This window comes from Aythya marila (genome assembly GCF_965140915.1).
Source record: "Aythya marila genome assembly, chromosome: 18".
Classification (NCBI taxonomy): Eukaryota; Metazoa; Chordata; class Aves; order Anseriformes; family Anatidae; genus Aythya; species Aythya marila.
This window is the reverse complement of record NC_139059.1, coordinates 12,895,675-12,913,520: the sequence shown is the minus strand read 5'-3', so window position 1 is coordinate 12,913,520 and position 17,846 is coordinate 12,895,675. Positions and strand designations below refer to the sequence as shown.

The following is a 17,846-nucleotide window of genomic DNA, read 5'->3' as shown; positions in this document are numbered from 1 at the left end:
AATCAGAAGTAAAATCATGGAAGAAAAAAGTCTGCCAAAGGCTGTTTAAATGCAAAACTGCACAACTGGGAAAGAGAGTCCCTAAACACAGATCACTGGGGCTCACAGTGTAATCTGGGAAAGTATCACAATGTATTTCAATATAAAGCTTTCATCTAATATATCCTCCCTGAGAAACCAGTATTTCCTGGTCACTGTCCAAGCCAAGATACTGGGCTACATGGAAATTTTGGCCTAATGCAAATGTTTACTCTTCAAAGACTTGAGAGGTAAGTTATTTGTAATTTGTTTCAGCAATAGGGAACAGTGGGAAAAAGCAAAGAGCTGAAAGAACTAAAAAAAGGAATTGACTACGTATGTCCTTCCATGTAAGCACCACAGTAACTAAGCAGTTAATTATACATCTGGAACAAGTATTTGCTAAAATCTGTAGGCATTTTAATGATAATGTGAACATGAAACATTACTGGGAAATGTGAGCAGTGCTAGAAAGTTGTCCTGACCCAACACTGACATCAACGATGACACCTTAACTGAAGAAAGATCAAGCAACCTTTCTCCCCTTTAAATATGCTTACCAGAATCTGAAAAGACATTTAGAGAGAGCTTCTGAACCGTGTTCCTGCGAGCAGAGAACAGTCATTGTTGCCACACTGCAGACTTTAAATACATGTAAGCAGTTGATGCAAAAAGAGAATTCTACTCTCTTCCAGCAAACAGAGCCAAATGACACAGTCTTAAAGTATGTGCTAGGCCTACAAAAAATCATAGAACTGTAAATGAAATTACTATAATTTATGCTATAGCTCCGGGAGACAGAGTGTTCACTTTTTGGCTTTATAAAACAGCAAGTCAAAATAAAATTGGCGCTAGAAGTTCTCATCATGTACTTTCAGGGACGTGTAAAAAAAACAGTGCAAACAGACCATACAGCATTAACCAATGAAGCTAGACTGTTTATCCCTACAATAAATACTTCACTGGTGCATGTTTGTAATTTCTTCTTTAATTTGTATAAAGGACTGAGACAGTAATTTAGACAAGGAAGAATTTTTGAGTAAGAAATGTGACATTAGTATATCTGTGGTTTGTCTCAAGATAGAAGAACCTGACTGCCAAAACTTCACTCACGTATGAGGTCAGATTCACTGTAAGGAATACAAACAGCCTTCCTTGGGCTTGGCTTGACTTTTAGATCTGAAACTGCCATTGTATTTAATAGAACTATTAGAAATGGTAGTTGGTAGCTGTGTAGCACACCAGGAAAGATTACTAGAGCTAAAAAAACATTAAACCATTTGCATCAATTTGGCACATGGTTTTGCCCCTTAAGAAGGGCCTCACAAAAGGCATGTGTCACTATAAGCTGTGAGAGTTCACAAAAACTTTTAGCCAATTTTGGTTATAGAAGTTTAACCTTTGTTTGACTCACACTGGTAGGCTGCTCCTATTCAGTGGTCTTGTCTGAATTCCTCCATGAGCAGTGCAAATCACCATGAGAACCTCTGACCTTCTTCAAACAGATTTTTTTCCCTGTCCATTGTAAGCCTCGCAGAGCACAATTGTCTCTTCCTGTGTTACATGCAGTGACCAACATAGATGGATGCAGACAGGTCCAACAGATCATTGCCTGTCAGGCCCCCTAAGTGCACCAATAGGACTTAACTGCCCTGACCAGCCTGACATGGAAGTCCTCTGTCCACAGTTCAAGGAGTACCATTTAAGTTCAGGGCTGAGCTATGTTTTAGGTGTCTGACCTATGCTATAGGTGCAGCTGTTTCCAGGCCTGTCTCCAGCTTTGTCTCTTGAATGGACCTCAGACCCACGTTGTAGCCTCATATCCTAGTCCTGTGCCTAAGCTCATCTCCTATCACACTTGACCAAAGTCCTTGGGTGGGCCTTGGTCCTGATTCATGAACTCATCTTGCCTTAGGGTGTTGATGCACCACATTACCAGCACCCTACTTCTTTCAAGCTTTTCAGAGCTGTGCCCTGGTGACAGCTGTGCTCACTGAGGGCTCTGCCTGTGCTGTGATCTGGGCCCCACAGCACAAGAAGGATTTGGGGCTGTTAGAGCAGGTCCAGGGGAGGTTAGAAGGAAATCTCTTCACAAACAGAGAAGGACTGGTGGAGGATGTGATTGTCGGGAGCTGTCTTGGGCAGAGTGACCACGAAATAGTGGAGTTCACTATTCTTGGCGAGGCCAGGAAGGGGACCAGTAAAACCGCTATGTTGGACTTTCGGAGGGCTGACTTTGAGCTGCTCAGGACACTAGTTGGTGGAGTCCCTTGGGAGGCGGTTCTGAAGGGCAGAGGAGTCCAGGAAGGCTGGGCGCTCTTCAAGAGGGAAATCTTAATGGCTCAGGAACGGTCTGTTCCCACGTGCCCAAAGACGAGCTGGCGGGGAAGAAGACCAGCCTGACTCAACAGAGAATTGTGGCTTGATCTTAGGAGAAAAAAGAGGGTTTATAATCTTTGGAAAAGTGGGCAGGCCACTAGGGAGGACTTTAAGGATGTAGCGAGGCTGTGCAGGGACAAAATTAGGAAGGCCAAAGCTCATCTGGAGCTCAATCTGGCTACTGCCATTAAAGATAATAAAAAACGTTTCTATAAATACATCAACACAAAAAGGAGGACTAAGGAGAATCTCCATCCTTTACTGGATGCGGGGGGAAACTTAGTTACAAGAGATGAGGAAAAGGCGGAGGTGCTCAATGCCTTCTTTGCCTCAGACTTTAGCGGCAATATCGGTTGTTCTCTGGATACCCAGTACCCTGAGCTGGTGGAAAGGGATGGGGAGCAGGATGTGGCACTCACTATCCATGAAGAACTGGTTGGTGACCTGCTACGGCACTTGGATGTGCACAAGTCGATGGGTCCGGATGGGATCCACCCAAGGGTACTGAGAGAACTGGCAGAGGAGCTGGCCAAGCCACTGTCCATCATTTACCAGCAGTCCTGGCGATCGGGGGAGGTCCCAGTTGACTGGCGGTTAGCAAATGTGACGCCCATCTACAAGAAGGGCCGGAGGGCAGACCTGGGAAACTACAGGCCTGTAAGTTTGCCCTCAGTGCCAGGGAAGCTCATGGAGCAGATCCTCCTGAGAGTCATCACGCAGCACTTGCAGGGCAAGCTGGCGATCAGGCCCAGTCAGCATGGGTTTATGAAAGGCAGGTCCTGCTTGACGAACCTGATCTCCTTCTATGACAAAGTGACGCGCTGGGTGGACGAGGGAAAGGCTGTGGATGTGGTCTACCTTGACTTCAGCAAGGCTTTTGACACTGTCTCCCACAGCATTCTCCTCAAGAAAATGGCTGCTCTTAGCTTGGACTGGCGCATGCTTCGTTGGGTTAGAAACTGGCTGGATAGCCGGGCCCAAAGAGTCGTGGTGAATGGAGTCAAGTCCAGTTGGAGGCCAGCCACTAGTGGCGTCCCCCAGGGCTCGGTGCTGGGGCTGGTCCTCTTTAATGTCCTCTTTAATATCTTCATCGATGATCTGGACGAGGGCATTGAGTGCACCCTCAGTAAGTTTGCAGATGACACCAAATTATGCGCGTGTGTCGATCTGCTTGAGGGTAGGAAAGCTCTGCAGGAGGATCTGGATAGGCTGCACCGATGGGCTGAGGTCAACTGCATGAAGGTCAACAAGGCCAAGTGCCAGGTCCTGCACCTGGGGCGCAATAACCCCAAGCAGAGCTACAGGCTGGGAGAGGAATGGTTGGAGAGCTGCCAGGCAGAGAAGGACCTGGGAGTGATGGTTGATAGTCGGCTGAATATGAGCCAGCAGTGTGCTCAGATGGCCAAGGTGGCCAACAGCATCCTGGCTTGTATAAGAAGCAGTGTGGCCAGCAGGCCAGGGGGAAGTGATCGTCCCCCTGCACTCGGCTCTGGTGAGGCCGCACCTCGAGTACTGTGTTCAGTTTTGGGTCCCTCGCTACAAGAAGGACATCGAGGTGCTTGAGCGGGTGCAGAGAAGGGCGACGAAGCTGGTGAGGGGCCTGGAGAACAAGTCCTACGAGGAGCGGCTGAGGGAGCTGGGCTTGTTCAGCCTGGAGAAAAGGAGGCTCAGGGTGACCTTATCACTCTCTATAGGTACCTCAATGGAGGCTGTAGTGAGGTGGGGGTTGGTCTGTTCTCCCACGTGCCTGGTGACAGGACGAGGGGGAATGGGCTTAAGTTGAGCCAGGGGAGTTTTAGGTTAGATGTTAGGAAGAACTTCTTTACCGAAAGGGTTGTTAGGCATTGGAACAGGCTGCCCAGGGAAGTGGTGGAGTCACCATCCCTGGAAGTCTTCAAAAGACGTTTAGATGTAGAGCTTAGGGATATGGTTTAGTGGGGACTGTTAGCGTTAGGTCAGAGGTTGGACTCGATGATCTTGAGGTCTCTTCCAACCTAGAAATTCTTTGATTCTGTGAAATTCTTAGCTCAGAATGTGGTGAGGTACTGCAACAGGTTGCCCAGAGAGGTTATGGACGCCTCATCCATGGAGGTCTTCAAGAATAGTTGAGCAACCTATCTAGTGGGTAGTGTCTTTGTCTATGGCAGGGGGTTGGAACTAGGTGATCTTTAAGGTCCTTTGCAGCCTGAGCCGTTCTATGATTCTATGGTCACTTTGCTCCTGGTTTGTTTCACACTCATGGAGTAGCCCTGCTCTTCCTGCTTCTTGACACCACTGCTGAGCATATTTTTCATATTTTATTGGGAAACATGACTATTTGTGATGAGTATATGTGAAACGTTAGAAGATGTAAGAAGCAACTCCATTAGGGTGACACCAAGGAAAATGACTACACAGCAGGGGATTGTGTGGTCCCTTTCCAAACCTGGCATCCTGTCCTCCAACTGGCAGGCAGAGGTACTGAGTGCTTTCATGCTCCCAAGATTGTAGTTTCCCATGGTATAAAAGTTCATTACTACTTCTCCTTAGCTGCAGGTTATACCCTACCCCTTAAGCAAAGAATCTTTTGCAGATCCACCACTGCCCTGCCCTGGAAGGTCTTAAGTCCAACAACTTCCTTTGCCTGGAAAAATACAGTCCTGTCAAGGATTGCAGATTTGGGTTGAGAAGCAACGCTGGAAGTGTGGTATGTAATGTGGCTGCAAATGTGGTGTTGTCCTCTGATGACTATACTTGCAAAGAAAAGGAACCAGTTAGAAATACGTCACATCTGTCACCTCCTCTTTCCTTTTTCCATTCCAAATCAGGATACATTGCAAGCATGAGTTAATACAACAACAAAGCCAGGTATTAGAAAGCAATCAGCTGACACATTTGTGGGCAAGACATAACAGCTTTTTATTCTGTCAGGCCTGTGTCTGCACATGCTCCATCACCAGTCCTGACAGCATACCTGGTAATATTCAATGCAGTTGCAGTTTTCTAAGTACACTCAAATCTGAAACCCTGTAAGGCAAAAAGAGAGACACACTGACATCTTGTGTAAGACAGAAACATGTACTCCAAAAAAAAAACAAAATCTGCACTGTAAAGGCAGAAATGGCATTGAACTGTGAGGGAAAGCAAAAGGGCCCTAGCAAATAATTCTGGAGTTCTTCCTCAGGTAGTAAATTGCATGAAGGGAAATAGTCTATGGAAAACCTATGCCAGACATAACTCCGCCTCCTGTATTTTAAAAATAAACACCTAGAAGCAGTTTTCCTTATGTTCATGAGAAATTGCAGAATCATTTTCCATTATATTTTTAGATATATTTATTATGCTAAATAGATTTAAACTTAGTCCTAAGTAGATTGTTTGTTTCTCTGTTTGTCTCTATCACTATTATTTTAATTAGTCAAGCACCTGGGGTGTTTCTTGTCTAACAAAAACAGAGCCCGTGCCTCTCAATCTGAACTTTTCAGATCTCATATGTAAAACAGATCAGCACATACACAGAACAAGACTCTGCTACATTCACCTATGGGGCAGAAGCAGATGGGTGGAAGGGTTTTGCTGGGGCACGTCATGTTTTAACAAAAAAATCCAAGCAAAACTGAGGCTATGAGTTTTGCCACATTACTGAAACTCACGATTTCTACTTCTTTCTGCTCTGTTGTCAGTGATAGCAATCCTTACACAGCCAGGGGAAGGGTGCACAAGCATGTACCTGGTGGTGCTTCCTTCAGACTCCTGCCTTGGTCCATATAGCTGTAGGACCTTCTGTGACCAGGGGCTGAATCTCTGTATTAAGCAATGCTTGGAGTAAGATCTTTCTCACAGCAACTAGATCTGTTTCAGAGCAATGCAAACTTCTGACATCATTCTGACGCATAAGGGTTTGCAATTTGACTGTGCAGCCTGAGAGGAATTATCACCTTTCATTTGATCTGTTAGTTAACTTAAATGCCTCTAGCAGGAAGGATTTGGGGGTAAGACAAGCCTTCCTGACTTGTTTAGACTTTGGGTGAAGGAGGGAAACCCACAACTGCAGGGCACAAAAAAGAGAGGGGAAATACAGATACATTTGAAAACTAATACAGGCTGGGAAGAGACATGAAGAGCTCTTGAGAGGAAGGCTACACATCCCTTCAGCTGAGTTAGTAGTGGGCATTTAAATTAAGCCTTTAGCTTCTAGGCCACAAACTATGGTGCAAAACCCCAAAACGTGCATATGAAAAGAGTTGTTTATTTCTACAGCATGCAACTAGTACAAGGTTGATGTCTCACAAATACAACACAGTTAATGAAATTTACCTTGGTTACTGTTCAGTTCTACTAACCTACTGACTACTCATTTTTTATCACACGAGTCAAAAATAAGTACACCTCATGAAGGACTTGAGAACACTTACTTCAAAGCAGGAAATAATTACTGAACATTCTTCAGAGTCCAGACCAATATAAGTAAGTAAGCACCATGGTACAATGCTTTCTGGCTGACCATTTGGTAGAGTGGGATTATATTGATAGAAGATTAACTTTGCTTTTATCTGCAGGAGCATTGCTGGGGCTCTAGACACTCCCAAGATTTGGCTGTTTGGAAATTGTGGATGGTATGAGTAGGCATATGGGAAAGAAAATGTAGAAATAACATTTTAAAATGTAGATCTACATAAACATTTCATTTAGGTGACAATGTATTGTTTCTGTGACGAAAGGGTCTGCTGTTCCTGGTGATAAAAATGCTAACTCTGCTTTCCAGGCTTACTGGCTGTATTCAATATTCATCTACAATGTATTATCATTGTGGGAAGGTCCTGTCTGAAATAACAAATAAATCAAAAATATTTTTCTCAAATCAATTAACAGGGCCTTTATCACATATGGAAGGTCACTGCACAGTCAGAGCCCTGAAACAGGTATATCTGAAATACTACATTTTTCTGCAAGTTGCATGACTGTCCAAAATCAATAATGGAATTAATGGAAATACAGTATATAACATCAAAAGTTCATGCTTAGATTCAACAGCACAGGATGCATACTGGACAGTATATGTAGCTAACAGTGAGGCTTAATCCTGAAATATTCTGTGCAAAGGAGAGCCAAGTAAAAGCCATCATTCATTACTTACTGATTATGTGCTAAGTAATATGATCTCTTAGTTCAGATGTCTCTGTGGCAGCAGGCCACTGGAAGCACATCATTGGGGAACTCCCCCAAACCTCCTCCAACTGGTCTATACACAGCCAGGTTAAGAAATGATCTCCTACAGGCTAGACTTCTGCTCACAGCCTGCCAGGTGCTATTTGGCACAGTGCAATTTGCATTCCCTGCAGTTTTTGGGATTGTCAGAACAAAATCTATTCTGATTAAAGCATTTTTCTTTGACTAGCAGGGCTCCCATTAGATCTGTCAGTAGGACCATTAGATCAGAATCTTCCTTTGAAGAGACTTGCAAATGGGCTTTATGCATCCTGCCTGTGGTACATGTCCAAAAACAGCAACACAGGAAGCATTCTGTTCTCAGGTCACTTAATAATTGAATTGCTCCAAAATTCTACCTTCAACAAGACTAATTTATTCCACCCCTGAAGGCAGTTCCTTTGTGAAGGAACCTTGCACAAAAATAATGAAGGTGGTGAAGAACAGCACCTAGAACAAATTGGACCTGATTCAAATCACTTCCAATGTCCATTTAATATTTTTAACTTGTAAGGACTTATCCAGAGATTTCCAAATCAAGTTGCTGATTAGGAAACATCAGGAGATGCAGATAGAATTGACAGGATTTTATTTATAAGTAACAGGAATGTCAGAAGCATTAGGTAAGGGCTTGAGGAATAAAGCATGTCTACTTATTAGTCATGAAAGAAACCTGAAATCAAATCACTTCACTGATACCCTTCCACCTTTTTTTCTATTTCTGAGGAATGTGAGAGGGTCAAAAGCTTACTTGTACTGTGAGATCCAAGCTTTTTTTAAGTAATTATTTTTTTTTTTTGAGTAATTATTTTGAGTAATTTTTTGAGTAATTATTGTTTGCAAAAGACTAGCACGGGTGTTTGTGTGCAAAATGAAGTAAAATCTTCTGCCCTTATATCCAAATGTCATAGACTGTGAGGTTGACAGCCCAATCATCCACTCTGGTCCTTGACTATAACAGTTAAGAGCCACCCCACCAGCATAGCAAATGTCACGAGTTGTAAAGTATCTCCTCATCTGCAGTTTCAGAGTTGTATTGTCCTCCACACTTGAAAATGCTGTTTGCTGATAAGGTGCAATGAAGTGTACCACAGTATGTTAAGAATTGCTAAGCATTCCCCAAGATGGTCTACACCATGCACCAACATCTGAAACAGCATTCTGAGATATTTTTTTTAGCAGATTTAGACTACTTTGGGCAAAGTGCAAATGTACAGCTTTGAAAACCAAGCTTCAACCTAGAACTTTTGCAGTGTCTTACTCCTTTCCTGTGAAGAGTAAGCACAGTTCTGCAACTACTTACCACATCAATGTATTAGGAATTTCCTTTACTAGCAACTCCTGTATTCCTTTATCTTTAAAAACACATCATGCAAGTATAGGACTATTCTGCAGGTGGGTGAAGAAAATGAATTTTTACATGAGATCAAAACTGGAAAAATTCTTAGGAAGAAGCTCCAGTGAGGATTATGAGATGTGTGGATAATGCCTTTACCTTCAAAGTCAGTGTATCACATGCTGCTGGGAGAGTGAGCTCATGTTCTGCAGAACTGCGACACATGCTTGTTCTGTGCTCTGCTTCTCCAGCAGTATCCCACTTTGGAGACAGTTGTTGGACTACACAGAATTTTGGTAAGGCTAACTTTGACTTTGCTAGAAGACCTGCCGGCATGCATGTTAACTCAACCATTCAAAGTAGAACAATTTATTAAGAACATTTTGCAACAGTGCTTTCTCTTCATCTAAACTTCAAGGTAAACATGGGACTTGCAGGTAAAGGACTGTGTAGAACACTGACGGAGCACTTAAACCACACCCATTTAATGGCAGCTGCTTTCATGCCTGTTCATGAATCAAACCCACTTAACTACTGCTTTTTAAATAGTTTTCTATATAAAAATGAAATTTTAACAATTGTACTCATCTGAATATCATGCAAAGGTCTGAAAAGGATATGGGGGTTTTTGTCTCTTTATGTAACCCTAACCCCTTCTATGTAAAGTACATTACACCTGATTGATGTGATTGCAAATTATAGCTATGTTACACTAGCATCAACAAAGCAGTAAATGTGCATATGACACCCCAGGTGTACTTTGATGATATTGTATTCAAAAGGCGTGTGACTTTGGTAGAAGAAAAAACAGTCTGGTATATACAATTCCATGCTCAATGTGTCTCTGTACAGTTTATTTTACAGGAGATGAGATGAGCACTGTGGTGCATATAAACTTGCAGAACAATATAGGAAAATACAGTTTAACCATATGAAATAGTTTTACAGTAAGACAAACATTATGTAGTGGAAATGCCTTCGATATCGAAGGACAAGATCCATACTAACATAAAGTAGCTTCCACCAAACTCTGCCAGTTTACCCAAGCTGAAGATCTGCCCCTTAATTGCTTTCTGCATTGAACTTCTTCAGGTTGGTGATTCTTTCATGTACCTTTATGGAACAAACCTCATCCTATAATTTGCACAATGATGCAAGATTTACTGATTACCCAGACAGAGACTGCATGATCCATAAACTATTTTAAGAGGTCTAGTCAGCCAAAATTTATGGAACGTTACAAAACTCTGGTTAAACATCTTTAAAAAGAAATTAGTAGTGGCGAGAGACATCTTTTCTAAAATTTTAGAATGTATTTAGCAAATTACACAAAAAGGACCAAACAAGCAACCATATTTTAGCAGAAAACTCTGTTTTACTGTATGACTGGTAATCTGGCCTACCCTTGAATCCTTGCTGCCAGAATGTCTGCAAACCCGTTTGTTAGATTTTTCACTGTCTTGGGCTGCTGGAAGAATGGAAATTAAAGAGAAGAAAACATTTGCCCAATAATAGAACCTGTTTGTTTGTTTGTGTTTTGTTTTTTGTTTGTTTTTAAATTTCATTTTAATGAATAGAGGTTTCTGTCCCTAAGAGAGATTTTGTCATACTGTAGTAACAGAGTGGTAAATGGGTATCAAAATTCCTTATGTTGTTTTGAAAATCTCAGTCATCCCATCAAAACACTTCCAAAGGAACAAGGGATTTCAGGTCAAGCATTCCCAAATTCAAATGACTAAGACTGTCACATCATGCAGATGTGAGATCCCTGAAATCGCTGTTCAGCTTTGGACTTCCAGTACCAGAAAAAATGTTCCAAGCAACTGCTTTAAAGAAGAGTCAAGGTTTGTTTTTAAAAAATAGCATTACTTAAGCCCCAAATGCTACTTGAGTAAACTATACTTTATGCAGAATTCCCTGCTTATTCCCTACTGAGACCCCTATACTGAAACCATTATACCATTGTGTCAGAAGATTAAGTTAAAACTGTCTTTCAATGCAGTTAAGTCTAACATGGCTAACATTTTCTTCTCCATTTTCAGCACTATGATTTTATGATGCCTGTGTTAGACTGTAAATGATCAGTGATATAAAGGCAGGAATATGTAAATGTGAATGCCCTAAAAGAGTGCACAGTCCAGAACAAGGAGGAAGGGTTGAAATTCCTGCACAGATCTGTACATACTGGCTGCTCCTAAGTTCTGAAAATTTTTAGGGTCAATCTGTGTATTTTATATGGTTGTAGCATGTATAATTTAAAGAGGCACTTCAAGAGGAACAACTAGTTGAATTTTAGTAGGGTTGTGATACAAGCCATTATTCAGTTATTTATGAAATCAGTAGCTCTGAAAGACTATATATATTCAAAACTATAGTCTCGTCCACTCACTGAACCTGAATATAGCAGCTGAAAAACATTTGTTCTTAATATCCACTGAGTTTGTCTCTTACAGTACACCTGAAACAGTTCAACTTAATGTAAGTTGAGGGAGTTAAATTTGAGTGTTTCAAATTTATATATATTTTTATGTAATTAGAATGCTATTATTGTAAGACAAATTTTATTGGTCTCTAAAAGATTTTGTCCATGTACAATTGCTAGAATCAGATATTTCATTAGGCACAAAAGGTTTCTGCTTTGAGAACACATGGGATTAGAAATTTAAGTTAAATTGTGCTATGTGTAGGTCCCTTCAAAAAAAAATCTCCAGGGAGAAAAAATAAACTGTGACTTGCACAAAAAGGAGTCATTGCACTTCCAATCCTAGTGGCTGTTTAGAGAACTCCGAAACAAAACCCAAAACAACATCTCCAAAAAGCAAGCACTTACCAGCCTTGGAAAATATCCAGAAACGTGAAGTTTGGTCAGCACATAAAAGCAAAAGAAATGTTCTATGAACATTCAAAATCAAAGAAGATCTTGAAAACTGGTGTATATCAGTAATGAAGGAGTGGATGTAGTAACAATGAAGTTGAAGAAATTAAAATTGACAGATGCTCTCTTACATAAGATCTACTATGAGACAATGTAACGAATAATATTTATACAACAGTTCTTCTCAGGAAGACAAGGACTTGCTGATGTGAAAGATGACATCATAATTATGTAAAAGAAAGACTGTTCTCCAAGCTCCTGGAGAATACCTGCAAACCAGGCTTGACACATTTCTGCCTGACTTACAGCCAGTTCAGTGCCGTGGCACAGGACATCATACTACTGTCAAATCCAAAAAACATTCTGCAGTCATCAGTGTGGTATTGCCACATATCAGTCTGCTGCTTGTACAATCATATGCTAGTCAGAGAGCCCTGTATCAAGGAAGAGATACAAGGCAACATTTCGTTACTGATTTTCATATGCTAAGCAAAAGTCAGTATGAGCCTTCTACTGGAACCATCAGGGTTCTGAGGGTGATGACTGCCTAGCATCAAGCTCAGATTTCATTGGGGCAATTAAATATTTTACTATCTTATGTGTACACATTTTACTTTGAATCTGCCTGTGACTATCGCTCACCTGGTTAAGAGGGACCTACAGGTTCCTCCGTAAAACGTCAGATGCCTCCACCATGCACAGAAGGATACCAGTCAGCTGCTCCTGAATATTGTACGGGGGGAATGCCCATACAGGAAGAATTATTCACAGCAATGCTTCAGAAACCACTAAGTCTGGGACCTGATTCTTCTGTTTGAACATGTGCTGGATAGCAAAACATCTACAGACTTTACATAAGGTTCAGTGATCAGGAAAAAAGACATTGTTCTTGCAAAGTGGAAATGTAAGAGTGACCAGGACTGCTTCCAGGACATCAAAGGCTTGACTCCCATCTCTAGGAATAGGCCCAGCAGGCTGCACTAGTGCAAGACAGCACACTGGCTATTACAAAATAGCAAATATTTTTTCTATTCAGAATGAAGCAATCAGTTGATCACACCAAGAAGCCACATCAGGGGCTCCTTCAAAGTGCTGGTTTGGATTTCTAAGGTGCTTCATAGTGAAGGACCCACCTGGATAAGCAATGCTCTCTCTCTCTGTGATAAAACAAACAGATGGTCAGAGCCACTTTATCACTTATTTTGGGAATAGAATCGTTAGAGCAGCAACAGGAGAGCGGTAAGCTCTAGAGCCATGCTCCTACAATAGCTTATTACACACAGAGCTGTTGGGAACTGCATAGAGCAGCTAGGTCTCATACATTAAGTATTTGAGATTCTCATTTCTTAATGTTTACCTCATTGAGAGACTGAGGAGAAAAAAAAAAAAAAAAAAGGAAGCTTGTGAATTTCTATTCAATACCCTTATTTTCAAAGTCTCTGGTATCACCTCTGTGTGCCCTGCTGACTTCCTAGAAACCTCTGCCAGCTAAACACTTCCAAAGAGCAAGGTAAAAGAGTGTACATTTCTGCATAAGGACTACGGAGGCTCACTTCCAGCAAACATTTAAAGAATGATGTAAAAAAAGGTACAAGTTTAAAGATGTTCTGAGAATGTATGAGTAATTATGACTGCTACCACCATGTAAAAGCTTCCTGTGAATGCTTTAAAGAAAATTCCTGTTCAGAAAATAAAATATAAGAAAATAAAGTGACTTGCAGGCAGATGACTGTCCCAAAACAGCTATGCTGGCTTGCATTGCATCATATGATTCTATGGGGTTGCAAAATTAACAAAAAGCAGTTAATTCTGCAACAAGAAACTGAAGATACATAACATTTAAAGAGAAACAGAGAACAAGTTTGCACATCACCTGCTACGCATGAAAGAACTAATGATTTCAATATATACTGTTACTGTGAAATATGGAAGAAATACAGCTACCCCACAGCAGCTCAAGTAGGACTGTAGAGGAAAAAAAGAGTTCCAAGAACATAAGAAAAATATAAGAAGGATTTCTGTATGTCTTTCAATGCTCTTATGATCTTTTAACATTAAAAAAAAATAAAATAAAAATTAAAGGCATCTCTAAAGATCTCAGTATCAAGTATTTACGGAATGGCTGAGGTTGAAAGGGACCTCCAGAGATCACTTCATCTGTTAGTTTAACAGCCCCCCTGTTGAACTTCATGAGGTTCCCAACAATGCAACTCTCCAGCCTGTCCAGGTCCCTCTGAATGGCAGCACAGCCCTCTGGTATATCAGCTCCTCCTCTCAGTTTTATGTCATCACTAATCTTCCTGAGGGTGCATTCTATTCCGTCATCCAGGTCACTGATGAACAAATCCAGCAAGACTGGACCCAGTACAGACCCTGGGGGAACACTACTAGCTTACAGGCATCTAAGTAGACTCTGTACTGCTGATCACAACCCTCTGAGCTCTGCCATCCAGCCAGTTCTTAATTCACCTCACTGTCTACTCATTCATCCCACAGTTCCTGAGCTTGCCTATGAGGATGTTATGGGAGACAGCGTTGATAGCCTTGTTGAAGTCAAGGTAGACAACATCCACTACTCACTCCTCATCTACCCAGCCAGTCATTCCATCATAGAAGGCTTTCAGATTGGTTAAGCATGATTGCCCCTTGGTGAATCCATGCCAACTACTTCTGATGACCTCCTTAGCCTCCATGTGCTTGGAGATGACATCTGTTCCATCACCTTTCCAAGGATGGAGGTGAGGCTGACTGGCCTGTAGTTTCCTGTGTCCTCCTTCTTGCCCTTCTTCAAGACTGGAGTGACATTGACTGCTTGGGGCAGAATGGCTGGAAAACTTCCAGAGGAAAAGTACCTGGGGGCATTGGTTGATGCTCACCTGAACGTGATAAGGCAGTGTGCCCAGGTGGCCAAGAAAGCCAATGACATACTGGCTTGTATCATGAATAGTTTAGCTCACACTGGTAATCGTCCCACTGCACCCTGCTCTGGTGAGGCTGCACCTCAAGTACAGTGTTCAGTTTTGGGCCCCTCACTACAAGAAGGACATCAAGGCCCTGGAGCATGTCCAGAGAAGGGCAACAAAGCTGGTTAAGGGCATGCAACACAAGTCCTATGATTAGCAGCTGAGGAAACTGGGGCTGTTTAGTCTGGAGAAAAGGAGGCTTAAGGGAGAACCTGTTCTCTCCAACTACCTGAAAGGAAGTTGAGGGGAGCTAGGGGTCAGTTTCTTCTTGCAGATAACTAGTGACAGGACAAGAGGGAATGGCATCAAGTTGCGCTAGGGGAGGTTCAGGTTGGAAATTAGGAGACATTTCTTGTCAGGAAGAGTGGTCAGGCATTGGAAGGGGTTGCCCAGGGAGGCGGTAGAGTCACCATCCCTGAGGGTGTTTAAGGAAAGGCTGGATGTTATACTTAGGGTCATGGTCTAGTGAATAATATTGGTGGTTGGGGGATGGTTGCACCAGATGATCTCAGATGTCTTTTCCAACCTTAATGATACTATGATTGGTTTTCTTCCAGTCCTCAGACACCTCTCTTGTTCTCCATGACCTTTCAAAGATGATGGAGAGCAGCCTACCAGTGAAATAGCTTTCCTACAAGAGAAAAACTGACGACTTACAACACAAGTTCAACATATAGAAGTGACCAGCAAACAAGAGTTACAGATGTGAGTGAATCTGGAGCAGGTTGGAAATCTGAGAATTAGGCCTTTTTGAATCTTGCTCTATGAAAGCAACTGGAATCCTGCCAGTGATGAAGAGTGCACTTGGCCAATGTTGCAAATGACTCATTACTTTCAGCTCATTAACTCAAACAGAAATCAGCTAACAGCATTAGATCCAGAATCAATTCTGTTATGAAAAAAGTTAAAAGAATACCTCAGAGAAAGACTTACAAGGACTTTCTATTGAGTTAACTGTGCCAGAAGAATATACCTTAGAATATACAGGCAGACTAGTATAGACAATGAATAAAATGTAGGCATTCTGTACAGTAGCTGAAATTACAGTTGCAGAACACCTCACCTGTTCTAGCACCTGAGTCAGGACACCCATGGGATTCAAAGCCACCAGAGATCGTAGAGCCCTCTAGCTCAGACAGAACTCAAAAGCTCTGCTTGAACTGGAGATCACCAGGGAACCAGAAGCTTGGCAGCATGATACAAGTACGTATGTGACAACATTGCTTAATCATAGAGAGGGAGCTATGCAGGAGGGGAAGGCCTTCAAAACACAGGCAGCTTCAAAAAACAAACAAACAAACAAAAAAAAAAAACAAAAAAATAACAAAACAGAGCAAGTGGAGCTGAAATAATAGAATCATAGAATATCCCAAGTTGGAAGGGACCCATAAGGATCATCAAGTCCAACTCCTGGCACCACACAGGTCTACCCAAAAGTTTAGACCATGTGATTAAGTGCACAGTCCAAATGCTTCTTAAATTCAGATGGGCTTGGTGCAGTGACTACTTCACTGGGGAGCCTGTTCCAGTGTGCAACAACCCTCTCAATGAAGAACCTCTTCCTGATGTCTAGCCTAAACCTCCCCTGCCTCAGCTTGACACCATTCCTGCAGGTTCTATCACTGGTGATTAAGGAGAATAGATCAGCACTTGCCCCTCCACTTTTGGGCCCTCTAATATATTAACAGCAACACTGATCAATCAGTCAGAAATAACAGTGGAAGAAGAAAATGAACACCTTTTAAAAAACAGTCTCTAAACTACCAACCACTGTGCCAAGAGCTGTGTTGAATTTTTGGTAAGGAAAAAACTGTGTTTCAATATATGATGATGCAGAAGTGCTGGGCATCTACAACTACACTTAATGCAGTCTAGAATCACAGATACATGGTACCTTTGAAAATCAGGAACTAAAAAGATAAGTATAATTTAGCTACATGAGCTTGTTAATTAAATATAGCTAAGTCTCTGATATTCAACTGAAGGAACCAACAGAGGGCAATTTAAACTTGAATCCCAAACAAAATAGTAGAGAGTTGTCTTTCAAAAGATACCATAAGAAAACATCTTGCATATGCAGGGAAGATTTAGAGCATCTCATTTATTTCTTGGTATATAACTTCTTTCTGTCATTGAGCTAATGAGGTAGGTATAGCACAATAAAGTCTTTCCTGGTAAATAACACTTTCAACTTTATCAATTGGCCTAGAACAGAAACAGTGACAATAATGGGTTTATGTATCCCTGAGAGGGAGTATAAAACAGGAAGAACAAGAGTCCTCTCTATAGATATGGGGGAAAAGGGCCATGGTGGGAAACTGTTATATGAAATGTATTTGCACAACATTGCTGCAAGATATGCAAGTTTTACAGATGGGGAAGCCAGAAAGTTAATTGACTTGCCTATGGTCATGAAAGCAGTCAGTAACAGACCTGGGGTTCATGATTAGGGCTTCCTTGCCTCCTACATCATGTTCATTTACCTACTTGCTGGCCAGAGGAGACACTGCATTGTTGTTCTAACATAGTATATACGATAGTCATGCAAGGGATATAGCACAAAGTCACTTAAAAACACAGTTCTCTCTGTACCAGAAAGCAGATTTCTTCTGGAAGCTGCGTGCAATTGAGAACCTTTGGTGGGAAATGCACACCTGTTTTCTTCACCTTGGAATGTTTGGTGTTTAAGGCTTAGTTAGCACAATGAAGACCATTTTAATGACTAAAAGTAACAGAGATAGCCAGTACAGGCATAAATTACAAGGTGTCTGGTAGTGGAACAACCTTTTCCATATGCTCTTCTGACCCCTAAAAAAAACATTACCCTGGTTAATTCATCACATACAACTATAAGAACAGTCTATATTTCCATGTCCACAGGTCGGATATCTCCAGTTTTGTGTTCTTTTACCCACAATTCCCTGTCTTTGGCAGGATCCACTTTCCGAAGCAACTGATCCACGAGCTCTACTGTCTGAAATAAACAGAACAAGAATCAAAATGTCAATGGTACATTTCAAGTGGATACAGTCATTGCTCTGAAGTGCAGAACTGCTTTGGGCATGCCTGCGTGGCATTTGCTGACAAC

The 17,846-nt window shown here is 41.7% G+C and overlaps 1 protein-coding gene across 6 annotated transcripts in view; it reads right to left on the bottom strand.

The window, feature by feature from the left end:
• Window positions 1-9,753: 9,753 nt before the first annotated feature.
• GAS7 (growth arrest specific 7) overlaps window positions 9,754-17,846 on the bottom strand; it is a 111,172-nt gene continuing 103,079 nt past the window's right edge. For all 6 annotated transcript variants that reach the window (XM_082774678.1, XM_082774681.1, XM_082774680.1 and 3 more), the window contains one exon: window positions 9,754-17,732. In XM_082774678.1, the coding sequence (XP_082630804.1) occupies window positions 17,619-17,732 (114 nt within the window). In that variant the 3' untranslated portion in view covers window positions 9,754-17,618. The remainder of the gene's footprint in view (window positions 17,733-17,846) is intronic.